Genomic DNA, 22,767 nt, shown 5'->3' with positions numbered 1-22,767 from the left:
CCCAAAAAGTGTTGAGATTTGATACCCTGTGCTATGATACATGGCATCAGATATTGCATATTAAATGACATGTGTTCATTTACCATCCTGAAAGATTTCAGCAACCTGTCCCTCAGCAACTGTGACTTTTTTTCATGACTTGTTATCAGATTTATTTAAAAAAAAAAAATCAGAAACATCAATCTGATTTAAAATGACTATCTCCCCACCAAACTTTCTCTATTTGACTCAGTATTACTTTTTGAATTCTCTACACTGACTGACTTCATTGTTTTTTTTTGCCACCTGTCAATATTTTATCACAGCTTGTTCAATCGACGAGATGACCTGGAAGGTTGACCTGGATGTTTAAGGTAAATTATTTCTTTCTATGAAAACTGAAAGCCTCCATCAGCCATATTTCCTGACCAAAAATATAACCGTAAAGGTCAATTTCAGCTTGTTACTACCAATATCTATGTTTATAATGAGGTTGTAAGCTCTACTGGCTGTAGTATTATAATGCGAACACAGCCAAAGTCCAGTGAAATGGTATAAAGGTCCAATAAGGTCCAGGCATTATTCAGGTGCAATAGATTGGTCAAACAAACACAGGACATGGTGACCCAGTTACAGTCCCACATAATACCAAAAGTCAATGTGGACACTTCTGAAGTTTAATGCATAATGTCACTTAAGTATGCTCCATCACATGTAAATTTTAACTAACATCCATAGCGTATTTCTTTTTAACCCAAACCAACATTTATTATCTTAATCTAACAAAATGTTTCTTGGTGCTCAAACCTAAAAAAACACAAAAATTACAGTTTTAAACATTGCCTGTAATGATACTTGATGCCTGTACTAGTTTACTGTAGTGGCTGAAAGGACTAATAATTAATAACTAATTAATATCAAATTATGTAACAATAATCCATAACTCAAAGTTTTGCATCATTATCACAGGCATTGGTTTAAAAGCTGAAAGACAGTGATGGCACTCATCTTTAGCTTTTAGAAACGATTAGTTCATTACTAAATAACAGAATTTAGGTTTACCTTAAATTCAATGTTGGACGTCACCCAATTTTAACAAAACAGGGAGAACTTACAATTAGTTATTAATTAATTTAGGCTTGTGATCTCAGGGTTGCTATGAGGTTCTTGGCCATGGTGTACAGTGACTTTACCATTTCACACACACACAAATCACAGAATCAAGGTCTTTATAGATGAAATATTTATTAAACTACTACTACATGACTAAACTACTAAATAAAAAATACATGAATAAATGAGGAATAAATGAGTGAGCACAATGAATAGGTTGCATGATGAACAATCTCTAAATAGGATTGACATTAAGTCAAGTCAAATCAGTGACCGTATCTTTGGAAGTTTATCAATTGATTGAATGCATAAAACACCATTTGGCAGTGGAGAGTTCGAGGAGCATCGTGGAAGACTGTGAAGCAATTTAGTATTAGGTTTAACTGTAATTTTGATTAAGGAGCCTAGTTTAGGTCTAACGCTTATTAAATCTCTTGATTCTCAGTTGGTAATTTAGCATCAATTGTCTGACATCAACTCTTAACACTTGAAATAGTATTGTTCACCTGATGATGGGCAGAGTGGCAACAGCAGAAGTTCTTCCTGGCGGCCTCAACATTTTGGGTCCCACGTTACAAACTGCAGGCTTTGAGTCTGTGTCTCTCCATCTCTCTCAGCAGCAGCTGGAGCATCTCTTCAAGTTCTTTGGCTGAGGGGGGGCATAATGGCAGCTTTGCCATATTCAAAGTCTTTTCCATTCAAAGTCTTTGTCTCTAACGTCATCTTCATTCAAATGCTTTATTTGGTAGTTGCAAGATTTGGCTTTTAGGCAAGTTCAGTGCAACTTAGGATTCAGCAGAGTCATAGCAGGCGGTGTTTTCTGGCCCAGCATTCCGCAGGACAGCATCAAGGTGAGAACCAGAGGCGAAAGAGCACAAGCAGCAATCAGGGATCCTGGCTGGCAGGACTCAAAGTTCTAACTATTCCGAAATCAGAAGTTTTCTCCACGGGTTGGTTGGATGTCCCTTCCAACATGCTCGGTGTGGCTTGAACTCTGCAGCGTCCTTGAGCGGCCAGGCGGCAGGCTCCCTCCGGCCGGAGAGAGGGAGAATCACATCAGTACATCAATCTTGGGGTCTTAGCAGAAGAGCCACAGCAGAAGCGCCAGTCTTATCACTTCTCCCTGGGTATTATCCTTTTGTGAGAGGGGGGTTTTGCATTGGCGGGAGCTGCTGACCACTCCCCATCATAAACCAACTGTTGATTCTTTCAGTTAAAGTTCTTTTACAAACTTAATATTAATTCGCTTCACCCTTTTAATTCCTCCATATTTAAAAGATTTGCTCTCTCTCCTTTGAAATAAGACCAAATACTTAATATCACTCACCGAATAAGACTTGTTCAATTGAAATAAAAGTATTAAACATTTACAACAACCACATAGATGACAAACTTAGTTGTTATGACAAATACGTATACCTGTACACATACATTTTATATATATGCATCTGTATACCCTTTTGTACACCAAATGAAATCACTTTAGTAGTCTTATCCATGCTCCCTCTACCACAGGAATGTGTCTGTGTCCTGTGACATGCAGAGGTGCTCATAGAGATCTTGTAAGCAGATAAATTCACACAACATACAAAACAGAAGAAAGACAACCATTGTCATTCAGTTCTCCCACCCAGGCGTGACTAGAGAGGTATAAGGGTTGTTGCTGTTTAACCCCTTTATCTTCTGAAAGGTCATTTCCTGAGGTGTCTGGGGACCTGGAATACCACTGGAAAGCATTGCTTTTGGTATCTTTATGACCTTGAGTGCAAAAGCCCATGAGAAGGTGTCAGGATGTCTGCTCAAACATCCTCCCTAGTATTAAACCAAAGGTCCATTTCATTAGGATGGAATGCTGTTGAGTTAACATGTGGTCATCAGTATTACCACCCTCGTTACATATCAAATATATATAATTAAAAATATGTGAAGTAACTGAGGCTTAAGCACCAATGTGCACATGCATTCCTATCAGAGACTTTTGGAAAAATGTTACATAAATATAAATTTAACAGGATAATGTAAAATAATTGAGGTAATAGAATACGTATTAATTAAGGGTTCGGCCTATAGGTTTAAGAATTGTCTCTTTCCTGACCAACTGAAATTCAGAGAGTCACAGAACTGTAGTATCTCTTATCAGTTAAAGCAATGGCAGGGGGGATGAGAGGGAGAGTGGACAGATAGCCACTCATCCTCTCTGTACATTTAGAATCAACAATCAACATTAAGCATCAGTCCAGTAACTTCAGTTGATTATTACACATAACATATTAGTAAAGGTACATTTTAATCATAAAGTTCTTTATTTTCATACAGTTTTTGGATATCTCCATCTTGTTGCTCGAGTGAGTCTTTTGATGTTAGCCAGAAATCAAGGAAAGTCGTCCTCCTATAACAGCCATAAATCAGCTGACTCAACTTGTCATTATTGACCCAGAGGTCATGTGAACAGGAATAAAAACATTTTGTTTTTGTTAAGGAGTTAATGATTTTAATTCTTCATCATGGGATCATCCGCTACATTACAGTTTGAGATCATACAAGTTATCCTGACTTAATAATAAAAATAATCAGCTACCATGTCTTAACTATGATGAGCTGCTGATGAGCTGCTGTGCTCATCAGAAGTAATCCAGTTTTCAGTGTCTGCTTTTTGAGCATTGCAAGTGCGCTAGCATGACTATAGATATTTCTTTGAGCAGTGCAGTCACAACCTGCTGTCTCCACTGGTTCCTTAGCAACCTCCCAGTGATCTAGACTCCAGGAAACAGAAATGCACCCCCCACATAACAACCACAATGTGTCATGTGGAGGATAGCTCACTTCCAAGCAGCAGATGCTCTGGATTCAACTATATTGCTCGCTTTCAGTTTTTAGACTCCTTTCCCCAGACTCCTTTCTTTAAATATCAACAGCCTCTCTCCAGAATGGCAATTCATGTTTTCATCTAACTCAGTGAAAAAGCAAATAAAAACTTTCCCTAATGATATTCTAGTACTTAAAGGGACATGGAAGACCTGTATAATGAAATACATACCAGTTAGACAGTTTTAACTCAGAGCAGCAGCATAGGTGTAAACCCCCGAGGGGTCATGGCTACTACAGGGGATACTTTTGCATTCCCTCACAATACTTATTGCTTACCTCGCAATAATGTTCTTCTTCTTCTCCCTCACCTTCTGAGCAATATATCTATTTCCGCCCAGCTGCTGAATTTTACTTTGAACTGGCATTAAGTATGCTGACTTAGTAATACTGCTGAATAGGAATGGTTATGTAATTAGTGAAAGTAAACAAAAAAACAATCCTTACTTACCACATTACAACATAGACCTGAAACTACTCCAGGGACAGGGATATATGTATATATATACACACACAACACACACATAGCATATATGCCATACCATACTACATTATAGACATACATACAGTAATATACAATACTTTACAATACCTAGATTTTTTTGCCACTTTTGTATTGCACCATATATACTAAACTACATTGTATACAGTCTTATTCCTCATATCATACTTTTATTACTATTATTATTCCATACTTTAAAAATTTTGCTGCTATTTATCATACCTATTTGTCATATGCTGCTATTGTCACTTTTAACCTTACTTTCAATTATGGAATTTAAATCAGTTGGTGCAGCTTGCATAATACATAATATTCCTGTGGATTTCTGCACAAGTAGGAAAACAGTCATCACATCATTAAAATAAAGGCAAGCCTAATAATACACACCCAATGCCACCTCTAAAGCAGGACGATCCAGTAAAGCAGACACACATAACAAAAAGGGACCCATATGCATTACTACAGCACTATGTATCAGACAAATCAATGGAATAGAAAGATGAAAACAGAAAAACGAGTGTATAAATATTGGCACTACTATCTCTTCTGTATTTAATAGTTACAATTAAATTGATCACAATTCACTGACTATGACTATTGACTCAAATAGCATACTCTTAGTTCAGTAGAAGCTAGTCATATCAATTTACCTAAATCATAAAACTGAAACTGTATGAGCATCCGCAAAACACAAAATCCTAAGGGCATGAGTATGATGTCGTTGAAGTAGATTTAGGTATATTATGTGGTGTGATCTGTCATCTGCATCCATACTACTTTCTTCTGGAGAGACCTCTGGATCTAAGAATCCATTTAAGTTTACTTTCATTAATTACATAACTATTGCTATAAAGCAGTATTGCTATATCAGCATACCTAAAGCCTAGTTCAAAGTAAAATTCAATGACCCATACTGGTGCGTGCGTTGGGGGCGGCTGGTTGGAAATAGATATATTACTCAGAAGGAGAGAGAGAAGAAGAAAAGTATTGCGAGATAACGCAAAAGTAATGCAAAGAAATGCATAAGTATTGCCAGTGAATGCAAAAGTATCCCTAAAAGAAAATCTCATCGTGCCCCCTCAGGGGCTCCGTAGTGTTTGCAACTCTAAAGAAAACATCTTTAGAGGTAAAATTAGCTATTTTACTAGTCCTTACTATTCAAAGCCTTAGCTACAATACTGTATATTGGAGCTTATGAAGACTGCATAACCACCATAGTGCTCTGCTGATAACTCTCCCTTGAACAATTTATGCTTACAGCTTTTATTATAAAACAGGACTGAGTTTACATTGAATTTATAGTGTATCTCTTGAGTCACAATGCTTCCAGCAAGCTCTGAGTCAAATGTGATGGAGACGTTTTTTCTTACCCTCCTTCCTGTGATGCGGGGCTGAGTCATCGGGGACTTGAACACAGTATGTCCTCCTGGTCTGGATCCCTCCTCCACACAGAATACTAATGTTACCCAGCCGCCGGTCCTGCTGGCTCAGTAATGGAAGAATGCGACATTTCCCCCAGTCAGTGGTCCTCCACACAAATCTGACAGAGAGGACACAGACAACAACATTTGCAATCTGCACAAGCAATTACTGCTGATGAGGTAAACAGGAGTTTCGTAGTTGTGTTTTATCAGAAACAAGGCTGCACCCATTCAGAAGCAAAACACAAATAACTAGAGCAGTCACTGCATGGCAAGGGAGGAGGCATGATTATTTGATTTTAAATGTTTGGTTTCAACTATGAAAAATGCAATGGTGCAAAAAGCAGTAATAGTGCAGGAGTTTACCACCACAACAGCCTGTAGTAATCTATTAAATGCTTAATTTCCGTAATTACTTTTCTCTAATCATGTAAAACCTCTGCTCTCAGGCACTCCGTTTAGATTTACCAAATAGTGCAAAATCTACCGGCGGGGAAAATAATTCTCTATTGACTACTTTGTTTACTGCGTGTAATATTAGCCAAAGCATAATAAAAGCTCAGACACTCCTAAAAGAATGATGTTTCATCCATGTCTGGAACGCCCAGCAGTAAATGAGGTCTTTGTAGGTTTAAAAAAACATTTGAAGTAATGCCAAAAAACAAAACTACCTAGGGCAGTTTGGGAGCATGTCTCCAATGATGTTGCAAGCTTCTTTTTCTTCAAGGGCAGGACATTGTTTCCCCCCTCCAACTGGGATGTGCGTCATGATCCGTGACCGGAGGCGGTAACCAGGAGACAGGTCGGTGGACCGGCAGGTCTTAGAGCAGGGACTCCACAATGACCAGTCGGATGTCTGACAGTCTTTAAGCATCATACATGCCTGGAAGGTTAAGGGTGAGCTGTCCTTGGTACAAAGACTACAGATTGGGAAGAAAATAAAAAGTTAAATTTGTAATAATACAGTTGTGACACTACTAAGAAACTTTATCATAACATCTATTTAACCCATTCCCAGATTGACAATAGAAAATGAGAGAAAGGAAAAAACAAAAAAAACAAAAGAACAGCAACTGGCTTCTTGCAAAAGGCTTCTTCCAAATTGAAGAGGCCTTTCTGATGAGAGGCGAAATGTCTTCGAGATTTTATCAGGTAATGGAACAGTAATAAATGTTATACGGATGCCATCTACTTGAAAACCTACCAAAAGATCTATTAATTTCTTGATGAACAAATTACACTTGCAGCCTCCATTTCTACATAGCAATATTAAGATCAATTTTACATAACACAGGATCAGGTATAAAGTGAGATCTTACAAAAATGGTTCAAAGAACTGATATGTTCAATTAAAAATACTGAAGAAGTGCATTACTCATTGTTTAGCTTGGACAGTTTGATTAGTCAGGTTAAGATGAGAGTACAATGCTCATTTTAGAATTTTACTTTGTAATTAGGATGTAATTAGCTAAGAAGAATGAGGCAGAACTCAGGTGGGAAATCCAGATTCAAAAACGTCTTAATAAATACTATGCTAATCAGGCTCTGAACTGTAAATGGTCCCCTCGCCGTCAGCCCATAAAGCCAGAGAACCTGCCTTGTCGGGGATAATAACATGCAAATGTCACACACATACTAAGATACACAATATTAAGCCTCTTATCCAAAAATAAATAAATAAATAAATGACATCAAAAGTAGCATAATTCTTAATTCAGAGCAGTGCATGAGAGTTCTGAGTTGTGCTGAATTGCAATTCAGTGCTAATGACTATGAATAAGAAAATATCATCATTCCACCAGATTATAATTGATTGGCAGGCTTTAACTGATTTATAAAATGTGCTTTACACAATGTAGATTGTATGGTGGCATGTAGTCAATATTATAAACTGTACAGAACATACAATGATGGAACAGGATGAAATGTTGATCATTTCTTTATGTATAGAGGTGTGTGTGTGTGTGTGTGTGTGTGTGTGTGTGTGTGTGTGTGTGTGAGTGTGTGTGTGTGTGTGTGTGTGTGTATGCCCGTGTGTGCCCGTGTGTGCGCATTAGTGTGTAAGTGCTTGCTTTGTGTGTGAGCATGGAAAGAACAACCCATTCTTTTCAAATTTACATACCAGGGTTATCTCAATCAGAGCGGACAGGAGGGGAGCAGCCCTTGACCACAACAGTGCCTCCCCATCATGCTAATATGCTGGCAAAACAACAGCTTTTACTTATTATTTGCCTATGGTTATAAACCACCATTAATTCAAAAGATGTTTTTTTCCCACATTACTCTTTTAGGACTTTTTTTTACCCTACGGACACCCACATTCAGCTACAGAATACTTTTTATAACTCAACTCATGTGCTACATCAGTGGAAAAACTGATTAATGTAATAAAAATCTAGTTATTTGTACTGGTCTGTTCCTCATACTAACTACAAACTGGCTTTTTTACACAGCCACCTTGCTGTCAAAATAATCTTCTTCTTATAATGGACCTTACTGTGTGCATGGCGCCCACATGTTTATTTCATGTTCACTTATTTATATTCTTGCTCTATAAAAAAAAAAAAAAAGCAGCACCATGCATCACTTTTGATTAGCTTACCTCAGCATAGAATTCTTTCCATCACTCCGTGTGCAGCGGACTTGTCTTGTCTTGTATCCCACCTCAAGTTCCCATGACATGGGATATTTGTGCGCAAGAGGATGGGGGTTGTGGTGCTGAGAAGCTGGTTTATGCAGTGTGACTGTGTTGTTCTCATCAGTGCTGGTGCTGAAGTCCACTGTAGTCCTGCCACTTAAAAGGGCATCCTTGTGATGGAGGACTCGGCATTCACTCCAGGCCCCTACTTTAAGGCTGTACTGGTATTCACTTTTACCAGCAGGGCAACTTAATGGGGTAGAACAAATCCTTGTGTCAGTGAGGTTTGGGCAGGTTGCACCTCCATACATTGGTGTGGCCAGGACATGTCGAGTTCGATGTTGCAGACCAGCACCACAAGTTTTGCTGCAACTTGACCAGGAAGTGAAATCTGAAACTACACAGTCCTGTGGGCAGGGAATAAGGCATGCCTGCTCCACAGGTGGTTTCTGGGAAAAAAAATCACATATCCTTGCAGTGACTGTAGTACGATTTGAAGTGCGCACACAGTGGACTTTACGCCTCTGGATGCCATGCTGTGCTGTTATGCACTCAGCAGTTCTCAGCTTGAGCTCGTTGAAAAAGAAAGGGACAAGAACACAGCCACCCCAGTTTGACACCTCCCACTCAAAGAGGTCCTGGTGCCAGTCGCAGACCTTAAAGCAGTGCCGCTGGCTTTCTGGCTTGTCTATGTGCAGGCAGTGAGAATGGTGGGCAGTCCAGCCCTCTGTGTGGACACACCATATTGTCCTTGTCTGAACCCCGCCAGAACCACACTCCTCCCCGATACACTGAGCCCACTGTCCTGAAACCAAGAAAATACATATGGAGAGAATATTTTCATTAAAACCCAGAATTTAAAAAATAATCTAAACTGCAACTTCCAGCAGCTTGCAATCAAGCAAAATTTCAGACCATTCACCTCCATGATTGCTTCATGATTCATTCATGAACTGAGGAAGAAAGGAACACAAAGTAATCAAACAAGTGGTGGACATCAATATTAAAAAAATACATAATTAGTTTCTTGGTCACAGAGGAGTAGATGAATAAGAGTTCTTGATTCCAAACTGATCAATGTCTTAGGCTATGTAAGACATGGCTGTGCAACCGCAGTTACTAATCAGTAAGCTATTATTGTTAGATGCCTTTTCTCTTCATTGCTAAATTGAAACATTTCTTTATATTCAACCATTTTTAATTTTTCAAACAAGGAATAACAAAGACCCAATTTAACAGTTACAGTCCTAAATAAAATATAGTACATAGAAAAGCAAGGAACAAGAAAAGGAAAAAACAAACAAGCAGAGGGAGGCCTTCAAACAAAGTAAACAAACCACATGCAAGCAAGAAAAAAGCACACTGTTTTCCTCTGTTCATTGTTAAAAAATAAATCAAGTTACTAACTGACCTCTATGGTACAGTCACAGAAAGCCAAGTTGTATAAGGGCCCTACATGAGCATATATTGGTCAAGCTTGTCCAACAGGAAATATGTCACCCTCTCATAAGCAGCTATTTGAGCCATTGTTGTAGCTGATTCTTCTAAAGGGGATGGGAGTTTTCTAATCCAATGTCTCAGTAGAATCTTTTTAGCTGTTGGAAAAACCAAAGTAATCCAGCGCTTTTCAAAAGAGGACAAGTCTTTGAGTTCCATGGTTGAGCTCCCTCTTTAGCAGAGACTTGGAATTTCTTTTTCAGTACTTAAAAAATAACCTGTTGGATATTGTTCCACCAGTGCTGAAGTACAGAACATGTCCAGAGTAGGCCTACAGCAAGAGTCTGTTAGTATAATCCCACTTTATGTATTTGTAGAAATTTTCGATGCCATCTGTAACACAATGGTGATCGAGCCTATTGATCACTGATGAAAGCCATTGCATTTGCACTATTTTGGACTGGGTGTCGGGTGCGACTTTCAAAAGCGGGTGCTTTTCCGTTCTCTGCAAGTGTTGCGAGTAAACAGTAATCTACTATGACTAATCTACTTATTTATACAAGGTGCTTTGCATTTGGACATATCTCCAGAATTGGTTACCTGCGAAATTATATGAGACATATACAATCCCAGCTTGCCTCCATAGTGTCAAGTTAACAGTTTTTTCTCCAATGAGGATTTTCTTGTTGTTCCACAAATGTGCTACAGGGGATTTCAAACAGTCCCAGCAAACAGCTCTATGCAGTTAAGTCCATATTAATCTAGCATTAGCAATAACTGAAGGTCACCTTGTAGTACCATGACTACAGGGATGAAAAGGCCACTCATGTTAGCTGGCCATGCGTAAAGCTAACGGACTAGTGTAGGTAGTACCCCAAAACCAGCCCACAACTTGGGGAACCACAGACAATATCTACTGCTGACCCGCACACAAAACCAACTCCCCAAAAGGAGCTGATGCCCAAATATTGGAGGACCCCGTTGCATTTTATCTCCAAAACGGCAGGAAAGCAAAGTGTATACTCCATTATCTTGTTTTTCAGATCAGCTTTCACTTGTCTGGAGGAGAATCTCTGATCCATCACTTGCTTGAAATAATCCAGGAAAAACATTTCGGCTCCTTGCCAAACGATTATGCCCCTTCTCCCTCACTGCTTGGAGTATCTCCTCTTTTACGTGGTATCTAAGCAGTTGACCATTACAGGCTGTGGCCTGTCTCCATCCCTCCGGTCACATCTTAGCGGGCCTGTGGGCACTCGATGAGCTCACTGTATCTCCAGCGGGGATGGGAAATTGCGCTCCAGCATGACTGGAATTTTGCATTGAAGAAACTGATCATATCGTTTCCCTCTTTCAACTCTGGTATACCCAAGATTTTAATGTTGCAGCGTCTTCCTCAATTATCTAAATCGCCAATGTGTCTTGTAGTTTTGGCATTTCTGCTTTGACGGCCTCTATTTGTTGTTTGGATGTGTCTGTGGGGAACTCCAGCGTAGCGATCTGAACTTTTGCTTCATCCATACGTGAACTCAGCATGCCAATTTTCTCTTTGATGTCTTCAACAGTGGCTTTTATCTTTTTTGTGTCATGTTCAATATTCTGTGTAGACACTTGAATTGCTCTTATTTCGGACACCAAGAAACAGGGCTCGCCAGCAGCAGCACCCTGTGAGGGTAGTGAATCCTCTGGTTGTCTGTTCACGAAGGCGTCCATGTTCTCATGATCTCTCAACAGTCATTTTTAAATTAATTTAATTTAAAATGTAATTTCATCTCAAAAAATCTATCTTTTAAGCAGTAATACAGTGATAGCATCTTGAGAAGGGGCATGGCAGGTTTTTATAATCTGTTGAACATAACTATAACTATGTATTTTAATTAAAGTAATGATAACCAACCAAAATTGTGGTCACAGCACACAGAGGATTTGAGTCATCTAAATGTGCAATTACCATTGTTCTCTGGAGTAATTTCAGAGTGTAGTCTTAAAGGAAATTTCTTTCTGCAACAGAGAGGACACATAATAATGTGTTGCTACCCTTTATCAAGTTATTCCCAGTGTACAGCACAAGAAAGTCAGAAGCTTTAGAAACTGCTAACAACACAGTCCAAAAAGGTTGACTGACAAACTCAATCCCTTCCTATCTCACAAGTCCTAGAAATTGATTCAGCTAACACCTGATAGTTGTGTTTGCAAAGAAAAAAGTAACCCTAACCCTAACCCTAACCCTTAACAGTCAATTTAGTTTGAACATCTGGTTAAGTATCCAAGTTCCTCTAAAGGGAAAGTTTGTTTTTTTGAAGTGGGGTTTTATGAGGTACTCATAAAAAGTAAGTGTACTTCATACAGTAGATAACAGTAAGTACGGTCCTTGTTAGGAGAAGCCGACCGGAGTTCCTACCCGGAAGCTAAGCTATGTACCGATGCAGACGGGGCCAAAAGTACCACATACTTTAGCCAGTAAGTATCTCATACAACCCTATTTTAAAAAAAGCCAAACTAACCATTCAAGTATACTGAAACAAAATCTGCTCCTGTTAGGGTAACAAACTCTGAAACATAGACATGGGGGGCATTCTAGGGAATTCTGCAGCATGAAACTGAGCTGCATTTGTCATTACAAGGTAACATCAATGTGTTTTTCAGGTATTTGTCCTGTACACCAGCAACAGGTGTAGTTGCCAACAGTTTTATATGTTGTTTTCGAGAACAGTTTTATATGATTTTCGGGAACCATTGGCTATCAACCAATTCGGAAGATACATGAATACCTCTACCTCCCTGTAATGTTTGTTTACATTTAAGATATATGTTAGTTTTATATTTTAGATTTACTTGAGTAGGTTTACTTTTCAGATTATAGTTGAGGTTATTATTTAGTATTGCTGTTAGAATTCCTGGATATATATATTCCTTTGTTTCTCCTGTGCTGTATTTGCTTTGAGAACCTGCTGCTCTAACGCTACAATTTCCCAGTTTGGGATCAATAAAATCCATCCGTCCATACATCCATTCTGCTGTTTAGGTATGAAAATGTGTTGGTTGATTGATGATTAATTGGTAATAACCTGGATCTAGACCTTCTTACTTTCTTTCATTTTAGTGCAAAATGTTTTCAAATCCATAACAGAATAAAGCATGATCTAGTGATCCACTTGTGTTAATATCTGCATAATGTGTAGATGAATGTTATTAAAATGAATTATTGAATTTTCTAATATGAGATCTTAATTTCAGTACAATATGTTCTCAAATCTGTAACAGAATAAAAAACATGATATGGTGACCAGAGGTGGACAGTGGAGTATTTTTTTTTAGTATCTGTACTTATTTTCTGAGTGTCTGTACTTTACTTGAGTATTATTTTGGGGGGAAACGTAATACCTTTACTCCATTACATTTGAAAGACAAGTATCGTACTTTTGACTCCACTACAATTCTATAAATGTTCTTGTTACTCGCTATTGCTCTGAAGTCAGCTGATGATTTTTTTTTCTTTTCTAAAATCCCAAAGACAATAAACTGTTCGTGTATTTCTGCTTGTGGTTTGTCTAAGTGGTGTTGCCGTACCTGTACCTCGTGCGTCTCCATGGTTGAACGTAGAGCAAACGCAGAGCAAAGGTCACTCAGATCATAAGGCAGTTCATTTATTGGTGGTAATGATGGCTATGGCAGAGTGCACCCCTGGCCATATCTTCAGCCCATGTTTGAGGTTTTTCAAATGAAAAATGATTTTTATCGTTTTAAACGTTTGCTCTTTTTACCGTGCACAAACTTCATAATGGCCTATAATTTTCGAGCTGCAAATCTGGAAATCTGTAGCATGTGAGTTTACAATTGTAAATAATGTTTTCTAAATAAAGATACCGTAGCAGAATGTACACCCATGTATTCTTGACTGCACTCATGTATTGTGAAAGCACATTTTAAGATTTAAATTTAAATGCTTTAAATATTTAAGTATTTTTTAATGCAAGTACTCCAGTACTTTAACTCAAGTAATCATTTGAGTGAGCAACTTTCACTTGTATTGGAGTAATATTTGACCAGGAGTTTCTATACTTTGACTCAAGTAATGAACTCAAAGTAACGTGTACTTTGTCCACCACTGATGGTGACCAACAGTGTGTAAAAACTGCATTATGTGTAGATTATTGTTATATAAAGACTTTACAGTTATATTTATATTTACAGATGAAGAAAAAAAAGCTAAACCTATTTGTGTTTCATGAAATCCAATCCCAAAATTGATTAATGCCCTGTTAATTTATTTTCATTTTCTAAGATGTGGTCATGAATAAATAAAAAGTTAAATACATTTATTTAAATAAATTATTTTGCCTCATACACAAAAGGGTAATTTGATTCATTTCTTCTAATTGTAATTAAATTGCTGTAATAATGAGATCCTACTGCTTCCCTAATTGCTTGTAAATGACAACCTGCTGTAACTGTTTTGTGATTTTCTGTGCCAGAGAAATCTATTGTTAACACGTTGTTCCCTGGCCAATAATGGAAATGCAACACTGCTTTGGAGCTGTTGCTTTCTGCTGAAGGGGGGAAAATTTGAAACTGCTGAATTGTTTCATAGCTCAGTGAAGCATATCATTGAGTTGATTCATCTTGATTTGCAATGATAAGGGGGAATTGCAATGTAAATAACATCCTTAATTCATATTGTCTCTTCGTCTCACACTGAGCTTTGTGATTGGTGTGTTCTGCCTGCTGCATGCATTGTACTTGCTTTTTTTAAGTACAAAAACTCACTTTAATAGCATTTTGTTACCTTAATTCTCAGAGACTCAAAAAAGGTGTCCAGAATACTAGTTCAACAATTCCAGGTTTTCCTTGCAATGTCTAGCTTGATAAAACCTAAAACTCTAGTGAGAAAATTAACCCAGGTTTTATTCATAGTGCTCTATGTGTGTTGTTATTAAAGGTGGCATTTGAGGCAAAGTTTGACTGGTCTCCCAAACAAAATAAAGGTGTAGATTGGAGGTTAATCCTGTGAAAAAAAAAAAGAGGCTAAACAAATTTTGCTAAAAAGAAACAAAAGTGATTAAACTTGAGCATCTCAAGTTGAATAAGAGATGTTTTTATTTTTATTGTCCATTTGTTTCATGTTGACGGATCTCAAGAAGTGGACCTTCAACTACAAATGTAAAACAGCTGTTTTTACTTAATACAGCAAAAATGTTTTTAATTAATTTCAAAGTATGTGCCATTGAGTACCTTGCAGATTTTAATGCATTGTTTTGAATGTATTTTTAGCATGTTGAACTAACATACCATTAAAGTGAACTAACATAATTGCTGTTCTAGTTAAAGATGATGTGAACTACCTAGCCAGAGCCAGCCCGAGGCATAAGCAGACTAAGCGCCGGCCCAAGAGCACTTGAAAAGGTTTTTTTTGTTTTTTTGTGATATGTTATATTATGTCAATGGTAATAATGCATACAATGCAATATAATGTTAACAGTCTGACAGCTGGCTAATAAAATATTACTGGTTTAATCAATCCATGCTGCCTCTGTCAGAGCAGGTGCACAGTCACGTTCATGCATTAGTCCCCTCCTCTGCTGCGATGTAGAAAGCAGCAAAAAAGTAATGTCGCAAAAAAAGGACATAACCTTCTGGAGCAGAGAAAACAAAGAAGAAGGCTTTGTAGTCTCAGAGCGGCGGAAGTTAGGCAGTGGCACCAACTGTGGGCTAGGGGTGCTCTCGCTAGCTAATTCTTGTCTCATTTGTGGTGTGTTAAATGGAGAGAGACAGAGAGAGGGGCAAGGAGGAGCTGAGTGAATCAATGTATGGGATGGGAAACACCTGTTGTTGTTTTATGAGTACAAATTGCTGAGTACTGAGTATAATAATAATTATGTAATAATAATCATTTATGTTAGTAAAATAAACTGTTTTAATATTAGTTTAGTTTAGAATATTGTGTTTCATCAACAATGTACTATATGAAACTTCCTTAGGAGCGCCACATGCCCCTGATCCTTCCTCAAGTGCCAGTGTCAGTGATGATCTTGCCACTGTACATTCAGCACTGCAACCCACCTCTTCAGCTGATTATACAGCAGGTGAGTTTTCCTTTTTTCCAGATTAGTACATTTATATGGATAAAAGCAAATATTGCTATGACAAATAAAATGACTAGCTTTTATTTTATTTTTCATCTTAGGTCCATCCTTCTCTGCATGCGAGGAACAATTTCTTGGACCTGCATCCACTGATCCTTCAGTGTCTGCAGTGTCTGTTTCAACCTCAGCTGAGGTGGCTGGTAAGTCAACAGTACAGCAGCCGACATCAAAACCACACTCCGTGGTGTGCCACTTGGCCCTGAAACACCTAAAGGAGAGAATGAGAGTTGAGGATATTTACAGTGAGTTTTAAAAATATGTCCGCGAAATGACATCCCCGTTCATAAACTGGTGGCAATTACTACTGACGGGGCCCCGGCATTGCGCAATCTGGGCTGTCTTTTTCTCAACAGTTCAATAAGTAGATCATGCCTTTCCCCAAGGCCGAGGTCAGGGATCCTGGGCTTAAAAAGGTTGGCTACCACTGATCTAATCACTGATTGTTGTTCTGCACATTTGCATGTTGCTCATTTTAAACCAAAAGCAATTAAAGTGGTTAACTTGTTTACAGTAAATGCATTGTCTGCTGATTTATTACTTTTTGTACAGTTGAGTATGCCACTTAGTACTGTATTCAGAAAAACGTTACCAATAAAGCAGTGGATTTTTTTCCTGCTTCGACAGTACTATGTTAAAATTAGGGACTCAGTAGGCATCAAGTCGGGTTTGCTGTGACTGAATTGTGATAGACCTGCTGTGCATAAGGTGAAAAGTTGTACAGCTACATACATGTGTGTGTCATGTTCAAGTGTGTACGTGAGTGTGTCCGGTTAGAGAGAGAGGCTCGTCTGGCCTGGTCTTTTTTTGATTCAGTGCCGTGGTGATGTGCTTATACAAACTGAGGAGGCAAGTGTCAGCAAGACATGTAAAAGTGTCTTGAAGGTCTTCAGCTTCATCTGATTCTCTTTATATCACAAAAACTGTATAAGTGTAAAAAATACTGCCAAAAAAGTTTGGCACAGGTGCTCGCACTGGTATTGCTGGCACAAAGGCGATAGGGAAAACCTAATTCTAATTCTTCTTAGTGCCCCATACAGCCTTGGGTGGGCCCTGTGCCTAGCTATTTGTTTAGAACCTCAAAGTCACTTAAGGCGCTTCACCACAGCTGTGAAAGCATCTATGTATATAAAAACATGCAAATTAGACACATTAAGCTGTAGATAATGCTCATATTTACTTTCAAAAGGTGTAGTTCTAATATTTCAGCTCCAAATCATTCTCTAAAAGAAAATCTCAATTAAGTCAAAGCTGACAAGACAAAAATATTATATGGGTTACATCCTAAAATAGACATGAAAACACCTGCACAAAAACAGGATGTGAACAGCAATTTACAGCTGAGCTTTAAGACTTTCAGTGTCAACATTGAACTGCTGAGTGCACTGCTCTTGTGGTCAATGATGGCACTCTTTCATAATAACCACTCATTCATCAGTGTGACCACCTGTGCTCAATAGTGCTGTTTTCACACTGTGCCTGTATATGTGTGATTTATGGAGCTGTGATTGGGAATGATCTCACTGCATGGGGAGCCAGCTAACAAAAGCCCTAGTTCATCTCCAAAGCTCTGAATAATCACTCTGTCGATCTGTCAGCATCAGCATCTGTCTGCCCTTCAGGAGGGACCAGTCACCCACAGCTCCATTATTCCTGTCGCACTTACTTGCCTTGCTTACACCTCCAAGGGGCTCCATTTCCCTCGGGGACCCTGCTATTTTTACCATTAACTTTTTGGTAGAAGAAAAAAAGACTTAAGAGGTTGAGCAGATTTACAATAAAACAGGAAAAGACAGACATTAAATGTATCCAGTGCAGCATGACTTAACATGTATTCTCTTCTTCAGCAGTGTTGAACCCTTAAATTGGACAAATGATAGCAAAGTTATACAGCAATTACAAGTAACGCAACACAAGCAATAGCCAAATATGCGCTAAACCAGACAGACAAAGAAGAAGTAAACAGATAATGAGGAATCTCTCTCTTAAACAGCAATGAGCAGCACTCTGTCAACAGTAAACTACACTCACCACTGATCAATGCCTCTCTTGTCCTTTTAAATACATTTGGTTAAAACTTTTTCAACTTAATTTCTCCATTTTGGAGCTGTTAATGCACAACATTTAAAAGTCCAACTTTAGAAAGTATAGCAGAACAGCGTACCTGTGTACCTGTACCACTTTTCACACAGGTTTACAGATGTATATTTATATACATTACTTATATTTGCATTGCTCAATTAAAATAATTAAAATAAAATAATTAAATTAAAATTGTAATCTCATAATTTGAATTTCTATTGTTAAGCTTAAAAAATGATTCAAGTTGAGCAATTCAAATTCAGATATAAATAATTCAAATTCAGTTCTTATTGACACATATTTCTGCCCATAAGTTGTATAATTGCATGATGACTGTGTCAAATGAAACAACTGCTGCTTTGGTGTTTCTGTTGAATATTGCGTTCGGCAATTTAGACAAGAACCAGTCTTCAGAGACTGCTATGATTTTCAAGTCCATGATGATTGGCTCCAGAGCCCCTTCTGAACATGGTAAATTCAGTGAAAATTGTGTGTGTTTAAGAAACAAATAGGCTTTTTTATATCTTTTCACAAGTTATGTCAGTTTATTTAACTAAATGATTCCCTCTGTTCCGTGAGAACATTACAAATCACATTAAGAAGTTCCAGCTTGATCCAAACTGAGTGACTTAACATAATTCAATCTGGGCAGAAGAATCTAGATGTCCAAACTTATCTGTTACAAAGCCAAGGATTGTATTGTATTGTCCAAATGTATCCATGCGCTCATCAAGCAAAGACAGTGCTGGTGTCCTTTTCCTTTCTTAAGTTGCTTGCAGTAATGCTCTGTGTGCTAATGTGTTTTTGGCCCCCTGCTTAAAATCAGACCACTTTACTTTACTCGCCAAGGGTCCTTCCTCAGGACTCAGCATTTACTGCTTCTGTGTTTTCCCCCAATTCAATTTGTTTCATTTTGTTGTCTACACCAGAGCTTAGGTTTCCAAAATGCCATATCTATCAATTGTATCAACCATGATTTCGTTTGTTGTTGTGCGCATAGTTAAAAGATTGGTTGTTATAAAAATACATGTGGAAAATTACATGTTTTATTTTTATTTTGATTAAAATAATGAGAAAGCATATACCCCGTGTGTACACAGATTTCTACACATAAATATTAACAGATTTTTAAAAATATGGTTCCTGGACTTAACCTGTCTAATGGTGCTTTTCAACAGCAGGAACTTTCACCAGGAACTAGGAACCTTTTGAGGAACGCGTTTCAATAGCAGGAACCAGGGTCTAAATTTAGTTCCAGGGTAATTGACTTCCCCCCTGAAAAGTCCCTGCTCGAGGGGTAGTACTTTCCAAAGGTCCAGGAACTTTCAGAGCAGGGCCTGCAATTTTATTTTTATTTCACCAGTTAGGGCTGCACAATATTGGAAAAAACATACATAGTGATATATTTTAGTTTGTTCTGCAATATTTATTGTGTTATTAAAAAATACAGGAATTTATACCAGATTAATGCAATGTGTTTTCATGTCCATATAAATAATAAATGATCATATTTCTTATTATTTGGGACTTTTAAATCTATTTTCCTTCAACATAACAAACCCCCACTCTTGGTTCTGACTGACAACCTTATGAAAAAGTAGGGATAGTTCAGGTATTTCCTTATAAAATAAATACAAATAGACCTGTGGGCTGCTGTTGTGTTACTCATACAGTATGTCATCAACCATTTCTAATGGTGTTCAAATGTATGCTTAATCAGCGTGATCTGCACCTTGACAGTAACTATATGAAAAGAAAACTGACGTCTCCTACTTCCTGTCAGCACACACAACCTCACGCCGTGTGTATGCTCACGGGTGTTACCGCAAAGAGTAAAAACTCCGCAGCACGTCTGCTCCGTGAACTGTCCATTTATGTAGCCACAGCATTAACCAGCACCAGGGTCGAGGTGCCGCTGTTACAAGAAACAAATAACGGACAGTTCGCGGAGCGGACGTGCCACAGAGAGTTTACTCTTAGCGGTTACACCTGCAGCACACACACTGCGTAAGGTTGTTTGTGCCAACAGGCTGTAGGAGACACAAACGTTCATGCTTAATGAATCAATTTGCAATGCAATAAAGCATGATCAAAAACAGCACAAGTTGAATCTCCTCCATGCATTAAGAAATTATGAAGTCACTGTGACTTTATGTGATTAGTTAACACTTAAAATATCATCACTTAAGGAATGTTAATTCACAGTACTTCATACATTGATTGATATGCGACCATTTACAAATGTGAATTATTGTAAAGTGTTACCAGCACTTTATTTGTTTGCCCTAGTTCTGAAGAGACTCTGTTAACATACAATACTTAAACTTGAACAGCAAATCAGAAACCCACTTCTAATGTCTAGCAATCTTTGAGTCATTTGGTAATTTACTACCTTAAATTAAACACAAAGCACAAAATGTTTTTCCTCCACACCTCTTTGTGTATTTTCCAAACAAACATCTGCTGAGTTTACTCAATATTCATCTTCAACTATTTGCCTGAGTTAATTTTGACTGGCTGGATAGCATGTCCTTTGTCACAACACTTTTTAATTAAATGATACATATGCCAATGAGCCTCATTATGCACAGAGCCATACCCCTTGCCACTCTTCCATCAGTTATAATTTATAAGCAGCGAGGTGAATCCTCAATTACATCCATATATGCAGAAATTCATCAGATTATTATCAGCCAATCCATCTCCACAACTCGTTATTCAGCTCATTTTAACTGAGCAATTATGTGGCAGGTTAGCAAGAAAATTGAGAAATGTAAGCAAAAGAAGTTCAAAGTTGTGCAACAAAAATTCCTCCGACGAGATTAAAAAGGATGAGCAGCTACTCTGAAAGTTTGACATTACTGCTTGTATATAACGTATTTCTATAAATGCTCAATGAGCACATGCATTATATTATTTGATTTTGAGCTTGTAAGCAGCTTCAATATCCAGCACTAAAGTATTAAGAACCTTGGGGCTGTAACTCTACACATAGCCTTAAGGGGCTTCTCTTACAATTTAACCTTTAGCCCTACATCACCAGTGACAGACCTACTCAAATGCCAAATCACTAACTGACTGTCCAGCAGTAACAGACGTTTCCACTCAGGGATCCCTAATTGGGCAAATCCACAACTAAACAAATAAGCACCTAAAGCCCAATTTCAGTCAAATATTGGAATTCTACGATACTGAAGTGTAGCATGACACTTTTCTTCCATTAATAAATATATGATCAGTCTTCAAACTATATAAGATCTGAGATATTCTGCGTTATGAAATGACAAACAAATAAAGACAGAGAGTGGAACTTCCAGAGTTTCTAGCCAGAGCTGATTTATCTCAGATCAATGGTGGTGAATCAAGGAGATGATTATTTAAATAGCACAGCACAGCAAAAAATGTTTTGTTCCCATTTGATTGTTCCACTTACGCTTATTTACACTTGTGCTGTACACTAATAAATTCCTCACTACTATCACTTAAAGACATGAAGACAGCAGTGGCCATCCCAAGGTGTCCTATCTCCACTGTTATTAGAATCTTTTTCCATGTAATTGCTTGTCTCATGTGGTCTCTTCAAGACCCTGCACCAGCCTGCTTAGAGGTGAAAAGTAATTGGATGGGGTGTCATTCACTCCTCTGTCTCACTGTCTTTCGCTGACTTGGGATTTCTGTCCTGTAAGCACAGGAGCAAAAGTAATGGTCATATATACAGGCAGCAACCTGAGGAAAGACCCGGTTGCTTTGATAATGGAGATGATCAGGAAAATGGCAATCACAGTGATAAAGAAATTGTATATTTGGCAAACTGGCGCAGTCTGTGCAATGTTTACTGCTTGTTGTATGACAATATAAAAAATGTATTATTTTAATAATTCAATCAATCTCAGAAAGAACTGCGCTCCCCACATTGTGGATGCTAAAACCTGTTAACATGCATGCAGAAATCATGGACACCCTGGCCATGCGTGCTGTGTGAACAAGCCTTAACCACACCACTGAAAAGCCATTCTGCCTCAGCCATTTTAATGCACTCAGCGTTTTGAGCAAACATAAAAGACACTTGAAATCTGATTTTAGAGTTGCCAGGGCATCTGACTCATTTGTTGATTAAAATTCACTTTTCAAAACCACCCCCTAATGTGGTTTAGATTTGTCTTTGTGAACTTCTGGACACAAAGTGAATATTTTAAAATAAAATAAAAAGCTAACAGCCAAGAAAGGGTTTCTTGCACAAAAAAACAATTACCCAGTCAGTTAGCTTGCACAATTTAACCTGTAGAGACTTAATATTTCCTCCATCTGTCATAGGTGATTCCTTTGTCTCTCAGTTATTAGTCAGATATTCCCTCATGTCAGCTTTGGGAGGTCAAATAATAAATAATTGGACAAAACAATATTTACCCAGAACTTTATCATTGCTCATCAAAGCTATGCTGATTTCACCTAAATCTGGCAATAGAGGAAATGCATGATTGTAAGAGTAGACTCTTTGTTTCATGCAAAAGTCAGTAAAAGCTCAGTGTTGAATGCAAAATAAACATCTTTCCCCTTTCTGTTACTCATAGAGTAAATACTAAATAGAAA

At 38.0% G+C, this 22,767-nt stretch overlaps 1 protein-coding gene across 1 annotated transcript in view; it reads right to left on the bottom strand.

The window, feature by feature from the left end:
- Positions 1 to 22,767, bottom strand: part of thsd7ba (thrombospondin, type I, domain containing 7Ba) — a 184,926-nt gene that overhangs the window by 107,076 nt on the left and 55,083 nt on the right. Inside the window, exons 3-5 of the mRNA XM_069663300.1 lie at positions 8,483 to 9,323; positions 6,552 to 6,800; positions 5,830 to 5,999 (exon numbers count right to left, since the gene is read on the bottom strand). Of these exons, the coding sequence (XP_069519401.1) occupies positions 5,830 to 5,999; positions 6,552 to 6,800; positions 8,483 to 9,323 (1,260 nt within the window). The remainder of the gene's footprint in view (positions 1 to 5,829; positions 6,000 to 6,551; positions 6,801 to 8,482; positions 9,324 to 22,767) is intronic.

The sequence above is a fragment of the Semicossyphus pulcher genome, unplaced genomic scaffold (assembly GCF_022749685.1).
Source record: "Semicossyphus pulcher isolate SPU_LCO1_2020_fin unplaced genomic scaffold, fSemPul1.0.p SCAF_15, whole genome shotgun sequence".
NCBI lineage: Eukaryota > Metazoa > Chordata > Actinopteri > Labriformes > Labridae > Semicossyphus > Semicossyphus pulcher.
This window is presented reverse-complemented; position numbering and strand designations above follow the sequence as displayed.